Source organism: Oncorhynchus kisutch, linkage group LG13 (genome assembly GCF_002021735.2).
Source record: "Oncorhynchus kisutch isolate 150728-3 linkage group LG13, Okis_V2, whole genome shotgun sequence".
NCBI lineage: Eukaryota > Metazoa > Chordata > Actinopteri > Salmoniformes > Salmonidae > Oncorhynchus > Oncorhynchus kisutch.
Window position 1 is genome coordinate 30,748,546 of NC_034186.2, and position 19,428 is coordinate 30,767,973.

A 19,428-nucleotide genomic window follows, 5' to 3' on the forward strand; every position below is an offset into this window, starting at 1 on the left:
TCGGATGAGGTTTCACAAATGTCACTCACACCCATCTAGTGGGGATGGATAAAGTACCACTTAGTATTATTTATTGGTCTGTCCCTGTGTCCTCAGACGGTTCTGCGAAGTTTACACTTGCCCAAGAACAACAGCCTGTATGTGCTCACCCCAGATATCGCCCCCACTGCCAGCACCAGCCAAAACAGGTACCCAACTTGACTCCTCCTTTGTTTCCTGTTTTGAGTCACATTATCTTCAGCAAACAATTCCCAGCAGGTAACTGACACTGTTTACCCAATACCCTCCAGTACCTCAATATGCAGCTGCATTGATTGTTACACTGATTGTTACCCACATCAAAAGGACTGGTAAATCAACAGGACTGCACCACTTTGCCAACAAAGCCATTTTCATATGGGTTGAACACTAGGTGGCACTGTACACCTAGTAATTTAAAAAATAGTTTATGGAATATATGCCATGAATATTGTACAATAGCTTCCAATTTGAATATTTACAAAGATATTTGACCCTTGTGCACAGAAGTTATTTTGACATTTGAAGTGAAATCCTACTGAAATATTCTTTGTATAATGTAAATAATGCTCTTTATTGCTGTATTTGTTGCTATTTCCAGTCTTTATTTTGTTGCTGAAAATATAGAGCAGCCTTTTCACTTCTGTAATTTTGAGAGAAATTTGAAATTCAATGAGGAGGATCCATTAAGCCACTCTAGAAGGTCATTCTACCAAGCTTTATGAATCCAATGAGGCTTTAGCCACTTCTCCTTCTAAAATGTCATAATATTCATCATTGAGCTATAATCCTGTCACGAAGGCTGGTTTTGTCACTGATCTGATATTTCATCTGTATCAGCCAGGTAAAGTTCATACTAATAAGGAAATCCCACTCACTGTAATAATTCTCTCTGGTGCATCTGCTCACCAGCATGGCAACACACCAATAAGGCTTGTCAATATTTGGTACGCTGTACACTTGTTCAATTTTTATCTGAGCATACTTTAGCAACATCCTATTCAGATTTCCCCGAATGTAGAGCGAGAACGGTGTGAAAGGCACTAAGGCATTGCTCCTGTATTTGTTGATGAGCTGAAGTGCTGTTGGAGTGTGTCTGTTGTCGGTTGTAACAGGAGGGGATGTGTCTGTGTAATTATCTGTGTTGATTAGGGAGGCTGTCGGGCCCAGAGGGGTTGCTGAGGAGATAGACACGTGGCACTGCCATGCATTATGAAGAGTCACTCCGGTTCTACAGCAGTCGTTGTGCACCGACGTGTGTCGGACAGGAGGACAACAGTCAATACAGCTGGCCTCATGTTTCTTCCCCGTGTTCATCTCAGAACCCATTGAATCACAGAGAAATGGACAGATACCGGCATGGGTCAAATATTGCAATGCCTTGTATGGTTAGGGTTCTATAATATGTAGGGTGTTGATTTCCAAAAAGAGAGAAGGCTCCTGCTGCCGTTGGCTGTGCTGCTTTGACAACCAGTAAGTAGAGGTTTGACTGTGTGTAGCAGGCAGCTAATGGCTATTTTCTGGCTAACTATGGCCACTGCAGTGTCTCTTAGTGGTACAATTCTCTTAGTGCTATAGCTATCATTTTCAGTGTTAGGCGCTCATTATCCTCCATAAACTATTTTGGTAAGGGTGTGTGGCGACCCTGTTGTGATCTTTGCTGCTGGAAGAGGGTGACAGATCACACTGCTCAGAGGAGCAGGCCTCCTACAGGGAGGGCAGGCAAGCTGTTAGCACAGCGGCATTAAAAATAACCGTTGCAGTGCATTCACAGAGCTGGAAGTCTGCTGCTGTCAGAGAGCTGCCATCCCACCGTTCTGACAAACCCTGTACTAATACCTGCTGAAACAGGGCACTACTAGCAGGGCTAGCTTGGGTACCACCTTTTTAAATCCCAGGGAACAACCAAGATGTACAGTAGCACTTCTGAGTTTAACTGAAGAGGGTCCATTCAAGCCTGCTTAACTCTAATTGAAATGAAACTTTGTAGTAGGCAGCAAGCTGAGAAGATTAACACTTTTTACTATTTATCTATTGCCTTCAGTTATGGAAGGCCATTACTTTTGGTGGCAATTTATTTATTCCAAAATAATCATATTGACTGCTTGCTGGAATAGACGTTCAGTATTTAGTACTTCACTAGGATGTTTGTGTGTATTACTATTACTATGCAAGGAGTACTTGTGTCCATATGTAATATACTCATTGCTTGAGTTTAAAATAACATTTTACCTATGATTTAGTTCCTATTCCTTTGTAATAATTGGGAGAAGTTTCTGAACATGGGACATAACTTAACAAATAAAAGCCACAGTAGGCAATTACTTCAAAAGCACATCTCTGCACACCTAAACCAAACAGACTATACAAATAGTTATCCATATCACCAGGCCCACTCAGTCAATCCTCTGTTTGATTTGAAATAAATTGGGAGGCTTTGGAGATTTCAGACAAGTGCTCCCTCCTCAAAGGTAGTTACCGAGATCCACTCCTGAGCCAAACAAACGTTTCCCGGTGTCTGTGTTGACTGACAGGTTAATACAGGAGGGTATCTAGATGGAGCTAATCTCTTGCATAAATAATGTAGGGTGATTTTATATTTTAATGCGACTCATCTATTTCTGTTGCTTCCATGAAGTGTTTTATTGAAGGTTATTTTAATTTGAACTCTGAATGTGAAATACAAATGGATTATTAGACGTTTGGTATTAATTTGCAGCGTCCCTCCCTCCCCAGTTTGTTATCCCCTCAGAGATACTGATGCCTCATGCTGGCTGGCAAAAATCTGTGGAAATCATTAACAATTAGTATGCTGGTTGGTCTTGAGACAAAATTGCAGATCAAGACATACCAGATCATGGGAGATTGCGTATTTGCCTATTATGTTGCAGGTCCAGAATGTGAGGGTAGGATGGTTATGCATGTCTGCCTGTAGTTTTGCCTCTTTAGATCATACATCACAGATGAGATGGTCAATATGTGTGGTGTTCTAACGTAAAGGGAAAAGTGTGTGTGTCTCTCTGGCAGGGCTATTTTAATAAAGTATGTGTGTCTGCTCAGTGCCTGGGGACCCTCAGAGGCTTATCTCAGAATGAAACCAATCTGTCGAGCCTGCTTCTCCCCTGCAAAACGGTTTATTTTTTTGTCTATAAAGTTAATTGACATTTTACTCAGAACACCTCATGCCGTGTCAAGTACTCCTGAGAGGACACACACGGTGCCTCCATGTATAGAGGTCGCTGGCGCAAATGCTCAGACGCAGGACAGCCTGATGGGAGTGTAGGGAGAACGTCATGAGAGGAGCTGAAAGCACTGAGTCAATAGTAGGACCCCGGAAGCAAAGATATTAATTCTCCTCTGTATATTTGCTTAGGTCTTTTATCTCAATACAACCAACTTGCTGGAAGCCAAATTGCTAAGTAACAGAGGAGACAAATGCCTCACAGTATGGGCCACATAGTCCGCTCACGTTCAGTCTTTACTGTGTAAAGCCATAAGTCCCCATATTATTATTATTATTATTATTATTATTATACAATTATTATTTTATTATTGCTGTCTTCACAATGGTTTATGGTAATGCTACAACACAGCTACCCACTTTTCCCCTATGCTGTTTTGTCTGCCAGAATCAGTCGGGACTGTGTCTAAACAAATCATGCTGATATTAGCTGGCTCGCCTATGCGAGTCCCCATTCCTCCCTCTCCCCTGCCTGCCTCTCCCTGCTCAACCCATTACATATGCATCCAGTCCTTCCACACCACACATTTTCAATCTTCCCGGTTAGCTACAACAAACATTACATTTACATATTGATTTCGTAGTTTTAGTCAATGTAAATATGCTGTCATTACAGTAAATTTGAGCTTCTGTTAACATAAGCTCGTCCAGATCTGCGCAGATTAAGGCAGTGATTGCATAATTAATGTGTGCTACATATTAATTCCGACTATCCTTTTCCTCCTCGCTTCGAGTTGAGCTCTGATTAACTGCCTGGCTTGGACTAAGCTTCCGATTCTAATTCACGAACACAGACTGAGCGTTTGCTCAAACCGCTACTTAACCTCAACGTTTATTATAAGTGAAGCGTCCAAAACTTTAATCTCTCTGTGAAGCACAGTGTCTTCCTGTACTGTACACATCCTCAGTCATTGCTCATAGCTGAAAGCCAGGGCCTAGAACTCTCCACTTGTCTGCCCTTAAAAACCACTCTGGCCCAATGTATAGGAGCAACTTTGAGAAAAAATCAGTCTGACAAATCAATACATTGACTTGTCTGCCAGATGAGCAATGTTGAGGGGGCTGTGAACAGGTTGTGTAAGTGTGTGTGTGATGTCACTGCTGTGGCCCTGTGTCCTGACCACCCCATGCGGTCTCAGGGAGCAGGCACCAGGCCTGTCTGGACAGAGACTGAGGAGTGGGCACGAGCCCCAGGGGAGCCATCTCACTGCAGGGATAAGTGTCTGACTAGTCTCAGCTTGTTCTCCACTTGACTCTTGTTTTATTTGTTCCTCCTTTTCCAGTGTTCTTCAGGAGTCATTAAATCAGAACTTCCTGCTTGTCATCAGCCACCGTGAAGCCCAGAGAGACTACAACCTCAACTTCCCTGGCAGCAGAACCATACAGGAGGTGGGTCTCCCTCTCTCTTCACATAATGTCCTGTCAGTGCTGAAAGTTCTTCAAGATATGGCCTACTTCCAGTAGGATAGTTGTCAGGTTTGATTGATATTACAGTTCTTATAAAACATAACTCCCATCACTGAGTAGAAACATTTTTAATATTTGAATTGACTATACAACTCTAATAACCGCTAACTGCAATCAAAGTTTTGCTCAGTCATGTTGCTACAATAGGAATTAATATCAATATTCTACATGAATGCTCAAATTTTACACTCAGCTGTGGTGAATTGTTTGCTTACTGCAGCACCTCAATAGAGTTGGTAGTTATCATTTCTCTTCTCCAAGATTGCCCATCTATCAGGTCCACACAGCCAGTGACTTTCTAAATGTCTGAAAAGTTGTTTGAGGTCCAACACCATAATCTATTCAGTCAGTACATCTCAGTTCAGTGGTTTCCCTATATGCATTTAGCAGTGGTGGGCTGCCCCTGCTAAATTGTTGTTGCCCCTCAAAGATGTATACAAAAATCTCACTCTTAAATGTTTTCAGTGTTTAACTTTAATTAAACAACTTAAACCAGATGTAAAGTATGTAGAAAACATAATGGAGCTATAATTTTTGTATACACATTTATTTATATTTTAATCACCAAAATAACTAGACAGTCGGAGAATCTAAAATTCAAATGTCATGGCATCGGCCATTGATCTTATGTTTGAGTCACTCATAGTATAAAAGCAACGTGTATAATTGTAGGATGATAGAAAGAAAGAAACCTCTGCAGCCAATAGAATGATAGTAAAAAGCTTTGGAGCACCTTAAATTATGTTTTGGGCCAACAGGCAAACTCTGCTCCATCATTCATTGAATCAGATGGCTTATTCATCACAAATTGCACTGATATTGCCAACTACTTTAATTATATTTTCATTGGCAAGATTAGCCAATTTAGCTGTGATATGCCAGCAACAAATGCTAACACTACACATCCAAGTATAACTGATCAAATTCTGAAAGACAAGCGTTGTTATTTTGAATTCCGTAAAAGTGATTGTGGAAGAGGTGAAAAAATGATTGTCTATCAACAATGACAAGCCACTGGGGTCTGACAACTTGGATGGAAAATTACTGAGCATAATGGCGGATGATATTGCAACTCCTATTTGCCATATCTTCAATCTAAGCCTACTAGAAGGTGTGTGCGCCCTCAGGCCTGGAGGCAAGCAAAAGTAATTCCGCTACCCAAGAATAGTAAAGCTCCCTTTACTGGCTCAAACAGCCGACCAATCAGCCTGTTACAAAATGTTGAAATTGAGCAAGTTGATGTGACTAAACTGCTTGGAGGAACCCTGGATTGTAAAACTGTCGTGGTCAAATCATGATACAACAGTAGCTAAGATGGGGAGAAATCTGTCCATTAATACATCGTTACTCTGCCTTAACACTCAACAAGGCAGGTCCTGCAGGCCCTAGTTTTGTTGCACCTGTTACACTGTTCAGTCATGTGGTCAGGTGCCACAAAGAGGGACCTCAAATTGCTATTGGCTCAGAACAGGGCAGCACGGCTGGCCCTTAAATGTTCAAGAAGAGCTAACATTAATAATATGCATGTAAATCTCTCATGGCTCAAAGTATAGGCGAGATTGACTTCATCACTGCTTGTTTTTGTAAGAAGTGTTGACAGCTCGGTGCATTCAGCCTATCTTTTTAAACTACTTGCACACAGCTCGGACACACATGCATGTCCCACAAGACATGCCATCATAGGTCTCTTCACTATCCCCAAGTCCAGAACAGACGATGGGAGGCGCGTAGTACTACATAGAGCCATGGCAACATGGAACTCTATTCCTTGTCAGGTAACTGATGCAAGCAGTAGAATCTGATCATAATAAACATTATGGAACATCAGGTACTGTGAAGAGACATGCGCACAGATACACACGTAAGACACACACTCTACCCACACATACACATGGATTTTGTATTGTAGGTAAGTTAATTCGTAAAGTATTCAGACCCCTTCCCTTTTTATGTTAGTCTTATTTTTTTAATTGATTAGATAATTGTTTCCCTCAATCTACACACAATACCCAATAATGACAAAGCGAAAACATAAAAAATAAAAAACATCCACATTTTCTTCAAACCCTTTGCTATGAGACTCGAAATTGAACTCCAGTGCATCCTGTTTCCATTGATGATCCTTGATGTCAGAGCAGCTCACAGATTACTGCACCTGTACATAGCCCACCTATAATTTAGCCCAAACAACTACCTCTTTCCCTACTGTATTAAATTTATTTATTTATTTTGCTCCTTTGCACCCCATTATTTTTATTTCTACTTTGCACATTCTTCCATTGCAAATCTACCATTCCAGTGTTTTACTTGCTATATTGTATTTACTTTGCCACCATGGCCTTTTTTTGCCTTTACCTCCCTTCTCACCTCATTTGCTCACATCGTATATAGACTTGTTTATACTGTATTATTGACTGTATGTTTGTTTTACTCCATGTGTAACTCTGTGTCGTTGTATGTGTCGAACTGCTTTGCTTTATCTTGGCCAGGTCGCAATTGTAAAAAAAGAACTTGTTCTCAACTTGCCTACCTGGTTAAATAAAGGTGAAATAAAATAAATAACTAAAAATGTTTTACAACTTGATTGGAGTCCCCCTGTGATAAAAGCAGTTGATTGGACATGTTTTGGAAAGGCACACACCTGTCTATATAAGGTCCCACTGTTGACAGTGCATGTCCGAGCAAAAACCAAGCCATGAGGTTGACGGAATTGTCTGTAGAGCTCCGAGACTGGATTGTGTCGAGTCTCAGATCTGGGGGAAGGGTACCAAAACATTTCTGCAGCATTGAAGGTACCCAAGAACACTGACCTCCATTATTCTTGAATGGAAGAAGTTTGGAACCACCAAGACTCTTCCTTGAGCTGGCCTCCACGGCCAAACTGAGCAATCGAAGTAGGTCAGGGAGGTGACCAAGAACCCAATGGTCACTTGACAGAGCTCCAGAGTTCCTCTGTGGAGATGGGAGAACCTTCCAGAAGGACAACCATCTCTGCAGCACTCCACCAATCAGGCCTTTATGGTAGTGGCCAGACGGAAGCCACTCCTCAGTAAAAGGCACATGACAGCCCACTTGGAGTTTGCCAAAAGGCACCTAAAGGACACTCAGACCATGAGAAACAAGATTCTCTGGTCTGATGAAACCAAGATTGAACTCTTTGGCCTGAATAGCAAGCGTCGCGTCTGGAGGAAACCTAGCACCATCCCTACAGTGAAGCATGTTGGTGGTAGCATCATGCTGTGGGAATATTTTTCAGCAGCAGGGACTCTAAGACTAGTCAGGATTGAGGGAAAGATTAATGGAGCGAAGTACAGAGATCCTTGATGAAAACCTGCTCCAGAGTGCTCAGGACTTCAGACTGGGGTGAAGGTTCACCTTCCAACAGGACAATGACCCAAAGCACACAGGCAAGACAACGCAGGAGTGGCTTCGGGACATGTCCTTGAGTGGCCCAGCCAGAGCCCGGACTTGAACCTGATCGAACGTCTCTGAAGAGACCTGAAAATAGCTTTGCAGCGAGGCTCCCCATCCAACCTGACAGAGCTTGAGAGGATCTGCAGAGAAGAATGGGAGAAACTCCCAAAAATACAGTTGTGCCAAGCTTGTAGCATCATACCCAAGAATACTCAAGGCTGTAATCGCTGCCATTGGAGGTTCAACAAGGTACTGAGTAAAGGGTCTGAACACTTTTGTAAATGTGCTATTTCACTATTCAGTATTTCAGCAGTTCTTAACCTGTTTTTGCTTTGTTATTATGGGCTATTGTGTGTGTATTGGGAGGGGAAAATTACAACTTTAATCTAAAATTGATGAAATTGTTAACTTAACAATGTGTAAAAAGTCCAGGGGTGTGAATAATTTCCGAATGCACTGTATTGGCTAGTAGAGCAGTGGCCTGAGGGTGCACACTATTTCAATATTTATTTTCCAATAAAAAAAGAATAAAAAAGACAGATACCAACATTGACCTCCATTGTACTGTTGCATGGGATGGTATATTTAGAGGCCAAAACTTAACTCAAGCATACAAAAAGAATCATATTAGGTGTTATACACTGCACACAAAAATAAAGGGAACACTAAAATAACACATCCTAGATCTGAATGAATGAAATATTCATATTAAATACTTTTTTCTTTACATAGTTGAATGTGCTGACAAAATCACACAAATTATCAATGGAAATCAAATATATCAACTCATGTAGGTCTGGATTTGGAGTCACACTCCAAAAGTAAAGTGGAAAACCACACTACAGGCTGATCCAACTTTGATGTAATGTCCTTTTAAAATAAGTCAAAATGAGTCTCAGTAGTGTGTGGCCTCCACGTGCCTGTATGACCTCCCTACAACACCTGGGCATGCTCCTGATGAGGTGGCGGATGGTCTCCTGAGGTCCTCCCAGACCTGACTAAAGCATCCGCCAACTCCTGGACAGTCTGTGGTGCAACAGGAGGGATTGGTGCACGTCACAAAAAAGATGACACCAAGCATACTTCCAAAGTTGTGGCAAAATGGCTTTAAGGACAACAAAGTCAAGGTATTGGAGTGGCCATCACAAACCCCTGACCACAATCCTATAGAAAATTTGTGGGCAGAGCTGAAAAAGCATGTGCGAGCAAGGAGGCCTACAAACCTGGCTCAGTTACACCAGCTTTGTCAGGAGGAATGGGCCAAAATTCACCCAACTTATTGTGAGAAGCTTGTGGAAGGCTACCTGACACGTTTGATCCAAGTTAAACAATTGAAAGGCAATGCGACCAAATACTAATTGAGCGAATGTAAACTTCTGACCCACTGGGAATGTGATGAAAGAAATAAAAGCTGAAATAATTTTCCTATTATTCTGACATTTCACATTCTCTTATAATAAAGTGGTGATCCTAACTGACCTAAGACAGTGAATTTTTACTAGGATTAAATGTTAGGAATTGTGAAACTGAATTTAAATGTATTTGGCTAAGGTGTATGTGAACTTCCAACTTCAACTGTACCTTTTTTATGTGGGCCTGGAGCAAATTATAAAGTCTAGAGACTGACCCTTTTGAATGGGGTTTGATAAGGTTATCTAATGTAGGATTCTTTGGCTTAATGCCGTACTGTGGGATGTGTCCTTAAGAAATTCCTGATTTGGAGGTATCTGAAAAAGTGTTGATGGCATGTTAAACTGATTCAGGCAAATCGGGCTGTCAATGTATACAGTGGGTATGTTAAGAAAATACAGAATCTGTTTCCAGATCCCAAGAGTGTGACCATGTCTGGGTTCGAGTCATATGCTGGGCTGTTAACAAGTGCAGGGAGTGAGGAACATTTGACCGGCGCTCTGCTCAATCAAAAGTCATGAAGGCATATCATTCTGTCAGATCCCAGTTCAACTTCCCTCCAGAAATACACAATGTTCAGATTTAGCAGCCCAATAATACAGTTTAAAGTGAGGAAGACCAAAACCCCCCTTGTAACTTGTACTTTCTTAAATGCTTCTTTGAAATTCTGGCTGCCTTGTTATCCCATAAGAATGGAATTATTATTGAATCCAGTTTCTTAAAATAGCTTTGGTATGAAATTGGGTAGATATTGGAAGATGTAAAGAAACCTGGGTAGGACAACCATTTTGAGTGTTTATACGACTAACCAAGGAGAAAGGCAGAGTTCTCCAAAAATCTGTTTTTGTTTAAGCTGATCAATTTTCATATCCCAATTTGTTTTCAATAGCTGATTTAAGTTTTGTTACTGATGCCAAGGCTTGTGAACTTGTCCATCACTGTTCTAAATGGGGTAGATTGCAGAAATGGCATAATCACAGGCGGTGATATTGGCATCAGTTTGCTTTTTTGCCAGTGTATCTTGTAGCCAGAGAAGGAGCCAAATGTATTCATCAAGGGGGAATAGAAGTTTTAGGCTTGGATAAAAACAAAATAACAGTCTGCATTGAGGGAAATTTTGTTCTGCGTGTCTTATTTTAGCGGGAGCTATATCTGCACATACACGAATGAGAGTAGCAAGGGGTTCCATGGCTATAGTGAAGAGAGCAGGCAAAATTGGGCACCCCTGTCGGTAGCCTTTGAACAGGTGGAATGACTGCAACATCTCCTGATTGGTTACCACGGATGCCATTGGGTGTGCATAAATAATTCTTATCCAATTAAAACGTTCCTTTCCAAACCCGAAATGCTCCAGAAACGACATACTTCCACTCAATCTGATCAAACGCCTTCTCTGCGTCGAGCAATTACCACTGCCTCAACTTTATGATCATGATACATTACGTTGAAACGGCATCTCAAATTGTAGTATATATGTCGACCTGGAATAAAAACCTGTCTGGTCAGGGTGTATGATGTCAAACACATTTTTTTCTATCGGTTTGCCAATATCTTAATCCACATTTTATTTTCTATGGGGAGCAACAACACGGGGTGATAAGAAAACATCTCAGTGGAATCTTTTTTCAAGATCAGTGCTATTGTAGCCTCATACAGTGTTTGGGAGTTTGGCATTTTCTTTGGATTGTTTAAACATTCGCAACATAACTGGAGCTAGACTTGCGCAGTACTACTTATAGAATTCTATTACATATCCATCAGGCACAAGTGCCTTGGTGTTTGGAAATTGTGCTATCGCTGTGTTAATCGCCTCTAAAGTTATCCTGGCATCAAGTGCAGCAGCTGCCCCCCTGTCTAGTTTAGGAATTTCACATTCGGTGAGAAAGCGTTCCATAGTTTGGAACAGTAGCATCGCATTTCGATTGATATAGCTCTGAGTTAAACTGCACAAAACATTTAATATCCTGTTACTATTTTACCATTGTCTCTTTTATTTTATGAATAGCTCTAGATGCCTGTACATGCCTTACCTGTCCTGCTAATAATCGATGTGGTGTTTCACCCAGTTCAAAATAATTTTGTTGCGTTCTAGCAAGTAAAGAGCCCAACCGTTTCGAAAGGATGGTACTGTATTCGTATTTCAACTTTGATCTTCTCAAGGACTGCATTCGAGGAATTCGTAATAAAACCTGTTCCCCAAACTCTTTAAATTTCTTTCAGCCTCGTATTGGCGTGTTTCTTCCTCTCTGATGTATATGAAATAATGTAACCTCTAATCACAGCATTGAGAGATTCCCAAAGGGTGGAGTAGTCAACATCCCCTGTGTCGTTAGCTCCGAGGGTGAATAAAGCTATCTGCTCCTTCAAGCACTGACAAAGTATCATCTTTCAACAAGTATGCGTCTAAGCGCCACGGTCGCAGACACATTGTCGAGTTTCAGCACCATGGACAACGGAGAGTGGTCCGTAATTACAATCGGGTGATGTGTAACCAACGCAGCTGCTGAAATTAAGTTTGGAGTCCAACAAAAAAAAGTAAATGATGACTTATCAACTGACGAAAAGAATGAGCCACCCAATAGATAGGCATTACTCTCCAAATATCGACTGTTACGGGTTGTCATCAATGTATTTAGACTGACACTGGCATTTGATTGTTGAAGTGCCTTGATAGCTGTTTAACTGTACATTAGATCCTCTTTTAGATGGTCACCTCCAACAATAACACTTGTATTTGAGATATTTGGTATGGCCTTAAATATCGTTTGAAAAAATAATGGATCATCGACGTTGGGTCCATATAAATTGACCAAGGTTATTGGTATCAAATTCAGTGTACCAGCCACAATAATATACTGACCATTTAGGATCTGAAATTGAGGATGGGTAAATAAAAGGAATGTTTTTCCTTATCAGCATTGCTACCCCTCTAGCTTTTGACTCAAAATTAGACTGGTATATCTGACCGATCCAGCTGACTAAGTTTTGGCCTGAGCTGACCGTTTTATTGAGGTTCTTGAAGAAGCACTCTGTCAGCGCCCAGATCTTTTTAAGATGAGTAAAAACATTTAACTCTTTTCACGACATGACCTAAGCCATCACAGTTCCAACTGACTATCTTTAATCCACCAGGTCTACTCTGTGCCTGCTCACTTTGGCATTTCTTATTTTAGAGCAAATTGTTGCTGTCTTATGAAACCCAAACGAAAAACATCCCACCGTGTGGGAACTTGTCATGCCACCTGTACTAAAAGTAAACATGAAACACAGACCATGTCCTCTTACTGAGTGACTTAACCAAACGAAGCACTCCTTGACTAACACACAAACATTAGGGTGCCTAGACAAAGCCTGAACTAACTCGGCATCTATAGGCTCTGCATATAAAAACAAATATTAGATTACACTTAACTCTCACATTGGGACTAAAACATGATAGGCTAAACAATGCTGTATAAGCAATAACATCTCATCCAACAAGTCCCAATCTTTGATCTTCTGATCAAAAAGACATCAGTAGGAAATTCAAACACATTCCTGGCCTCTGTTTAGCCACTTTGCTGGTTGACACAGCAGTTCTGTATCCTCAGCCAGGGAGCTTGCTTGACAAGAACAGGTCAGCCTCTCTGTCAAACGTACTTGTTGATCCCTTGACTGTCACCTTAAACCAGGCTGGGAAGAGGAATCCATGTCGCATGTTGGCCGCCCTGCATTTCTTGTGCAACTCATCATACTCTTTCTGTTGGTTCCTCACCCCCTTAGTAAGATCTGGGTAGAAAGGCACCCTGGCTCCTTTGTAGTTAAGGGGAAACTTTTGACTAGCCAGTTTGAGGATGAGATCCCTGGTCTAGAGAGAGTGCAGTCGTGCAATGAATGTCCTTGGTGGTGCGCCCTTGGCCGGCTTCGTTGCCTGTGATCTGTGTGCGCGGTCGACCGGGATGGGTGTTTTGAAGTGTTCACTCTCCAGCAATGCTGGTATTGGCTCTGAAACAAATTCAATGGGTTTCCCTTTCTCAGTGTCCTCCTGCATCCCAAATATTCAGATGTTCTGGTGTCTTGACTGCGACGCGAGCATTTCCAGTCTTGCTTTCATGGTTTTGTGATTTTTTTTTTTTAATGTGCACTGTTTCTCTATGTCCTGTAGCCTGGCCTCGTGATTAACTGTCTGCTCGACCTAATGCACCCTGCCCTTGGTTGCCTTCACAGTTTCAGTCAAAGTCCCAATATGCTTTGAGATATCAGCCAACCTTGTGTCCACCTTCTTGCTTAGTGAGTTTATAGCAGCCAGTAGGTCACTTGGAGTAGGTTCTATTGGGAGCTAGCATCTTCAGCTAACTCCTCGTTGGTCGGCGATGTTGAAAACGGTTCGTTGTCCGTCTCATCCAAATTCTTGTTTAGGGCCCCCTTTTTTTGTTGCCTCTTTTCCCTTATATCATATTGCCAGATAATGTTTGAAATAATAGGTGGTGAGAAATTAATATTAAATATGAATTATTTCAAAATTGAGTGGATTGGGGCCTCCCGTATGGCGCAGTGGTCTAGGGCACTGCATCGCAGCACTAACTGTGCCACCAGAGACTCTGGGTTCGCGCCCAGGCTCTGTCGGAGCTATTTCGCCGGATTAGGGAGGGATTTTCGTCCGGATTAGGGAGGGTTTGGCCGGTAGGGATATCCTTGTCTCATCGCGCACCAGCGACTCCTGTGGTGGACCGGGCGCAGTGCGCGCTAACCAAGCTGGCCAGGTGCACGGTGTTTCCTCTGACACATTGGTGTGACTGGCTTCCGGGTTGGAGGTGCGCTGTGTGAAGAAGCAGTGCGGTTGGGTTGTGTTTCCGAGGACGCATGGCTTTCGACCTTCGTCTCTCCCGAGCCCTTACGGGAGTTGTAGCGATGAGATAAGATAGTAATTACTAACAATTGGATACCACGATATTGGGGAGAAAAGGGGGTAAAATGTATTTTATTTTTGCATTTTACCCCCTTTTCTCCCCAATTTCGTGGTATCCAATTGTCTCATCGCTACAACTCCCGTATGGGCTCGGGAGAGACGAAGATTGAAAGTCATGCGTCCTCCGATACCCAACCAAGCCGCACTGCTTAACACAGCGCGCATCCAACCCGGAAGCGGCCGGTTACGACAGAGCCTGGGCGCGAACCCAGAGTCTCTGGTGGCACAGCTGGCGCTGCAGTACAGCGCCCTTAACCTGTAGTGATGCCCAGCCCGTGAACGGGACTGTTATCATCATCTGACACTAATTAGCATAACGCAACGGACATAAATCTTCCGAGAATCTTCCTATTCATGAAAATCACAAGTGAAATATATCGGAACACAGCTTAGCCTTTTGTTAATCACCCTGTCATCTCAGATTTTCAAAATATGCTTTACAGCCAACGCTAGACAAGCATTTGTTTAAGTTTATCATAGCATTATGCCTTGCTAGCAGCAGGCAAACTTGTCACAGAAATCAGAAAAGCAATCAAATTAAAATCGTTTACCTTTGAACTTCGGATGTTTTCACTCACGAGACTCCCAGGTAGACAGCCAAGGTTCATTTTTCATATTATTTTTGTAGGCGAAATAGCTCTGTTTGTTCTTCATTTGACTGAGAAATCGCCCGGAAATTGCGGTCACCGCAACGCCGAAAAATATTCCAAATTAGCTCCATAATATCGACAGAAACACGGGAATGTTTTTTTTTTCAAAAATGAAAAATACTGCCCCCTAACACCAAGAGGTTAACCACTGCGCCACCCGGGAGGCCCCATAAAATGTTTTTTTTTTTTTAATAAATAAAATTGAGCGGTGCTCTAACAAAAACCGTCTTTTCCATAGCTAGCTCTCTAGCGCCCCCGAAGGGGGCACTTAATATCTTGCGAAAAGTGTTATTGAGACATATAAAATATTAACTGTTGCTGGACCCCAGGAAGAGTAGCTTCTGCTTGCGATCCTTAATAAATACAAATAGGATGGCCACCATTGCCCCCCCCTCCCCACTAACTTTACAGCCACTGCTGAGAAAATCCTAGGGGAAACACTGCAGTTGCTCTCTTTTCATCCATTGCAGCTTTAGCCTCTAGTGTTTCCACTTAGTTAGCTCAGAGGACTAAAAAAATGCTTATATTATAAGGACACACCTCATCCTCTTTCTCTTGTTTTAATAGCATATACAGAGCAATCTGAAATGGCTCCATTAATTATTCACAGCAGGTAGTCTGGTCCACATTAAGTGTAATAAGCTCCCCATGGACTGACGGTGTCGCTGAAATCCCTTTTCAATGTGAGCGATACTTTGTTATGTAACTCACTCGGGGAGTAGCCTCCATTTTGAAGTTTGAATCAAGTTTGTTGGGACCAAGTAAAAATGTTGAGTCGGCAATGACCTCTGACAGTCCCAAGGCACAAGAAGTTCTGATTGATAAAAAGCAAGATGATATTCAAGTACAAATGTATCACCTTTGTAGTAAAGTTGTTTTCATTCTATTCTGTTCATGTCAAAGGCAGCATTTCCACTACTGGTGACTCTAGCGACGCCAAAGTGCCCGTGGTTATTGTTTCTGTCTCTCATAATTAGTCGGACTGCAGACAGAACGTTGTGTTTTGCTGGTGCATCGGTTAGATTGGTTTCCTGGGCCCCAGCGTCCCCTGCTCTTGGTGTTGCTGCCTGTATGGCGCTGGTGACCATTACTGTAATCAACCTACTTTACGGGTTTGTAATGGTGCTAATTGAAGAGATTAATACAGCAGCAGCGGTGTGAGGGTGTCCTCTCCCCTTCCTCAGGCAGATGGTTTTGATGAGCACCCACTGTGAACCTTAAGTGTTTCTGCTGGGATTACAAACACTGGGGAGGGGTCCCTGTTGTGAAGAGGGGGGAAAATAAAAGAGGAAGAGGGCTGGTAGCTTGGTGGGGGAGCAGGAGAGGGGACAAAGCAGAATCAAACAGTCCTCCATGTCCTCCCACATGCTTGTCTTTTAGGCATTCTGTTCCCTCAAGAGGCCCAGCACCTTTACCACCATACATTGATCTGTGGTTCACTGCGTGTTGGGCACATATTTACTGTTTGGTCATTGACAGTTTTATTTAGTATTTTATTTTTTGCACCAAATGTGTAGAACATAATGAAAGATGCAGGTGATGTTTCATAAACATGTGGAAAACTGCTATTTGTATCGTCAAGTGCCAGGCCTAAAGAACATCAAAGGGTTTTGGAATACTTCATAAAACTCTATGAAATTCTTAGAATAAGTAGTGTGGGGAAATATGTAGTTGGCTGTCTATTAATTGACTTGCCAAGTACAAGTTCTACTGTAAGGGATTGTATTGCGGTCATGGAGATCTGAATGATCAAATAAGAAGGCAACAAAGAAGCAACACCATATTCAAAGATGCAGCCCCCTTTCGTCCATTCTGTCCCCAACACCGTCACATAGGGAGCCCAGTGCCATCTTTCTCATCCTCTTTTGTCTTAGTTGAAGACCAGCCGATGGTCTCTGCTTATGCATATCAATGGGGAGAGTCCTGTCCTCTTGTTTGTCTTTGCCAAAAGCTCTGGCTTTGCCTTGTGGCTCCCAGGGAACGGCTCCCAGGGAACGGCTCCCTGCTCTCCTCGCTCACCACAGTTCGTCCTCGGGGGCTCTGATTGGCATTCACAGCCAAAATGTGGGGGTACGCTAAGCTGGAGTGCAAATGTTTGCCAGGAAAGTGGCGGGTAGAATAGTGATTGCCGATGGGTCTGGAGTGTCCGTGATCAGAAGAGTTGTCCGGGGGATTTCTCCAGCCCTTGCCGTTTCTACTCTGCAGCTGGAGAGAGGAACGGAGAACAGAAAAGAAAGGGGGGAGAGAGACTGAATGAAAGGCATCTGGTGCTGGAGAGCTTGTGACTGTTTAACGGCAACCTTTTCTTCTCTTTGATTTTGCTCCAGCCAAGGATTACTAGTACTTGGCATTTAGAATGATTTGATCATTAATGTTTCTGTGTATGTTGCCCAAGCACTGTGATATTGAGTACATGCTGGTCTCAGCCTTAACAGCAGGGAAGGGCTTTCTGTATGTTATAAATTCTGTTATATATTAATGTGTTATTACAGTGGATAATTCATTTTCTATCTATATCCTTGCGTAAAATGACACCGCCTCAAAGCATTTGTCACAAACAATTTTTTTCATTGTCTGCGTCTCAAACTGCTATTACCTTTTTGTAGTCACAGCCCTTTTGTTATAACTTAAACATTTACATTTTAACAGGGAAATCCCATTGAGACCAAGGCATCTTTTGCATAGGGAATCATGCATGTATACAAAATTTACAAATACAATGTAATATTAGCATCCGATATTTACAAGCAATTTAAAAGCAATCCCAATCCTCAACAAGGAGGTCCTCCATTAACTACTACCCCACTCCAGAGCATCAAGGTGCAGAGAGCTCTGCAGATCATTCTATCCACGGGTGCAAAAAAATAACCGAATGCAGATTCACCTAATTCCATAGAGGTCAGCGGGACCTCTAGAATTTCTGTGGAATGTGGATTTGCACAAGGCTTTTGACAGGGTTGACCATAGTATCATTCACTACAAGATAAAAGCCCTTGGTTAACCGCAGGATCAAATGGTGGATGTTAAATGAAAACATTCTAGTGCGAAAGGGATCAGCTGTGGAGTCCCACAGAGGAGCATCCTTGGTCCACTTCTCTTCCTACTGTACATTTAATGATAAAATCAGCCTGCTCTCGTAATTCTTTTTTTATGGGTAACTACTCTACTGGTGTCCCATAAGAACAAAGCCTCGGTCAAAGAGCTCCTTAGTGCAGAGTTATCCAATATCAGTAAATGGCTTTCCGATAACAAGTTTTCTCTGCATCTTGGAAAAACAGAATCCATCTTATTTGGTTCCAGAGTAAAGCTTGCATGATCCCCTGGTTTTAGTGCCAAAGTGGGCAACTCTGTGGTTACACCAAAAACTTCAGTCAGTGACATTGGGTGTGAATTGGAAAAGTACCTGACTGGTGAAACTATGCCCCTGAAGGTTTTAACAAAGATGAACCAAGGCATTTGATTCCTAGCTCAGACCTCAAAATATCTTGATAGTGACAAACTAAAGACTCTGGCAGGTGCGCTAGTTCAGTGACACTTTGATTATGCGTACACATACCTTTTTAAAGAATAAGCTACAGACCAGCTACAATACAAGCTGGTGAGTTGTACTTCAACTGTCCCCTCGTACTCATCTGAAGGTCAAGCATTTTAATCAGCTAGGCTGGCTATCTGTACAGAAGTGTAATATTAATTGAACTTAGTCTGGCCAATGTAATTTTGGACCAGACCAAGGTACCCTTTTCAAGATTATTTTACTCATTAGATATGACCACCAATACAACACTAAAGCCAAAGACTATTGCCTGTTTAAAATTGTTTTTTGTTTTAATTGTTTTTTGTTTTAATTGTTGTATCTGGTAAGAAGACCTTTTCATATGTGTACTGTTTCACGCAACAGACTACCACAGCAACTACCACAGCAACTCCAAGTCATGCCGACCAATTTAAAAAGAATCTCAAAAGCTGGCTAACGATCGAGCAAAAGAAAATGTTTGTCGGTATGTAATGCTCTAGGTTATGACAACGTTGTCCTTTTTTGTTTTGTGTAACCAAAGTACGCGTAGTTTACCCTAGGCCTACTAAGTTTTGATGGCGTGCGCAATTGGCATGCTGAATGCAGGAATGTCCACTAGAGATGTTTCCAGAGAATGTAATGTTAATTTCTCTTCCATAAGCTGCCTCAAACATCGTTTTAGAGAATTTGTCATTAACCTGTTGCGTCGAGCCATCCGGGATCGTGAATACAGCCTCAAGCTCATTACCATAACTATTCATGAAAA

The 19,428-nt window shown here is 42.1% G+C and overlaps 1 protein-coding gene across 1 annotated transcript in view; it reads left to right on the plus strand.

Annotated features, from left to right (window-relative positions):
* The window catches only part of faf1 (Fas (TNFRSF6) associated factor 1), an 82,333-nt gene that overhangs the window by 14,212 nt on the left and 48,693 nt on the right, over nucleotides 1-19,428 (plus strand). The window contains exons 6-7 of the mRNA XM_020499122.2: nucleotides 97-188; nucleotides 4,543-4,648. Of these exons, the coding sequence (XP_020354711.1) occupies nucleotides 97-188; nucleotides 4,543-4,648 (198 nt within the window). The remainder of the gene's footprint in view (nucleotides 1-96; nucleotides 189-4,542; nucleotides 4,649-19,428) is intronic.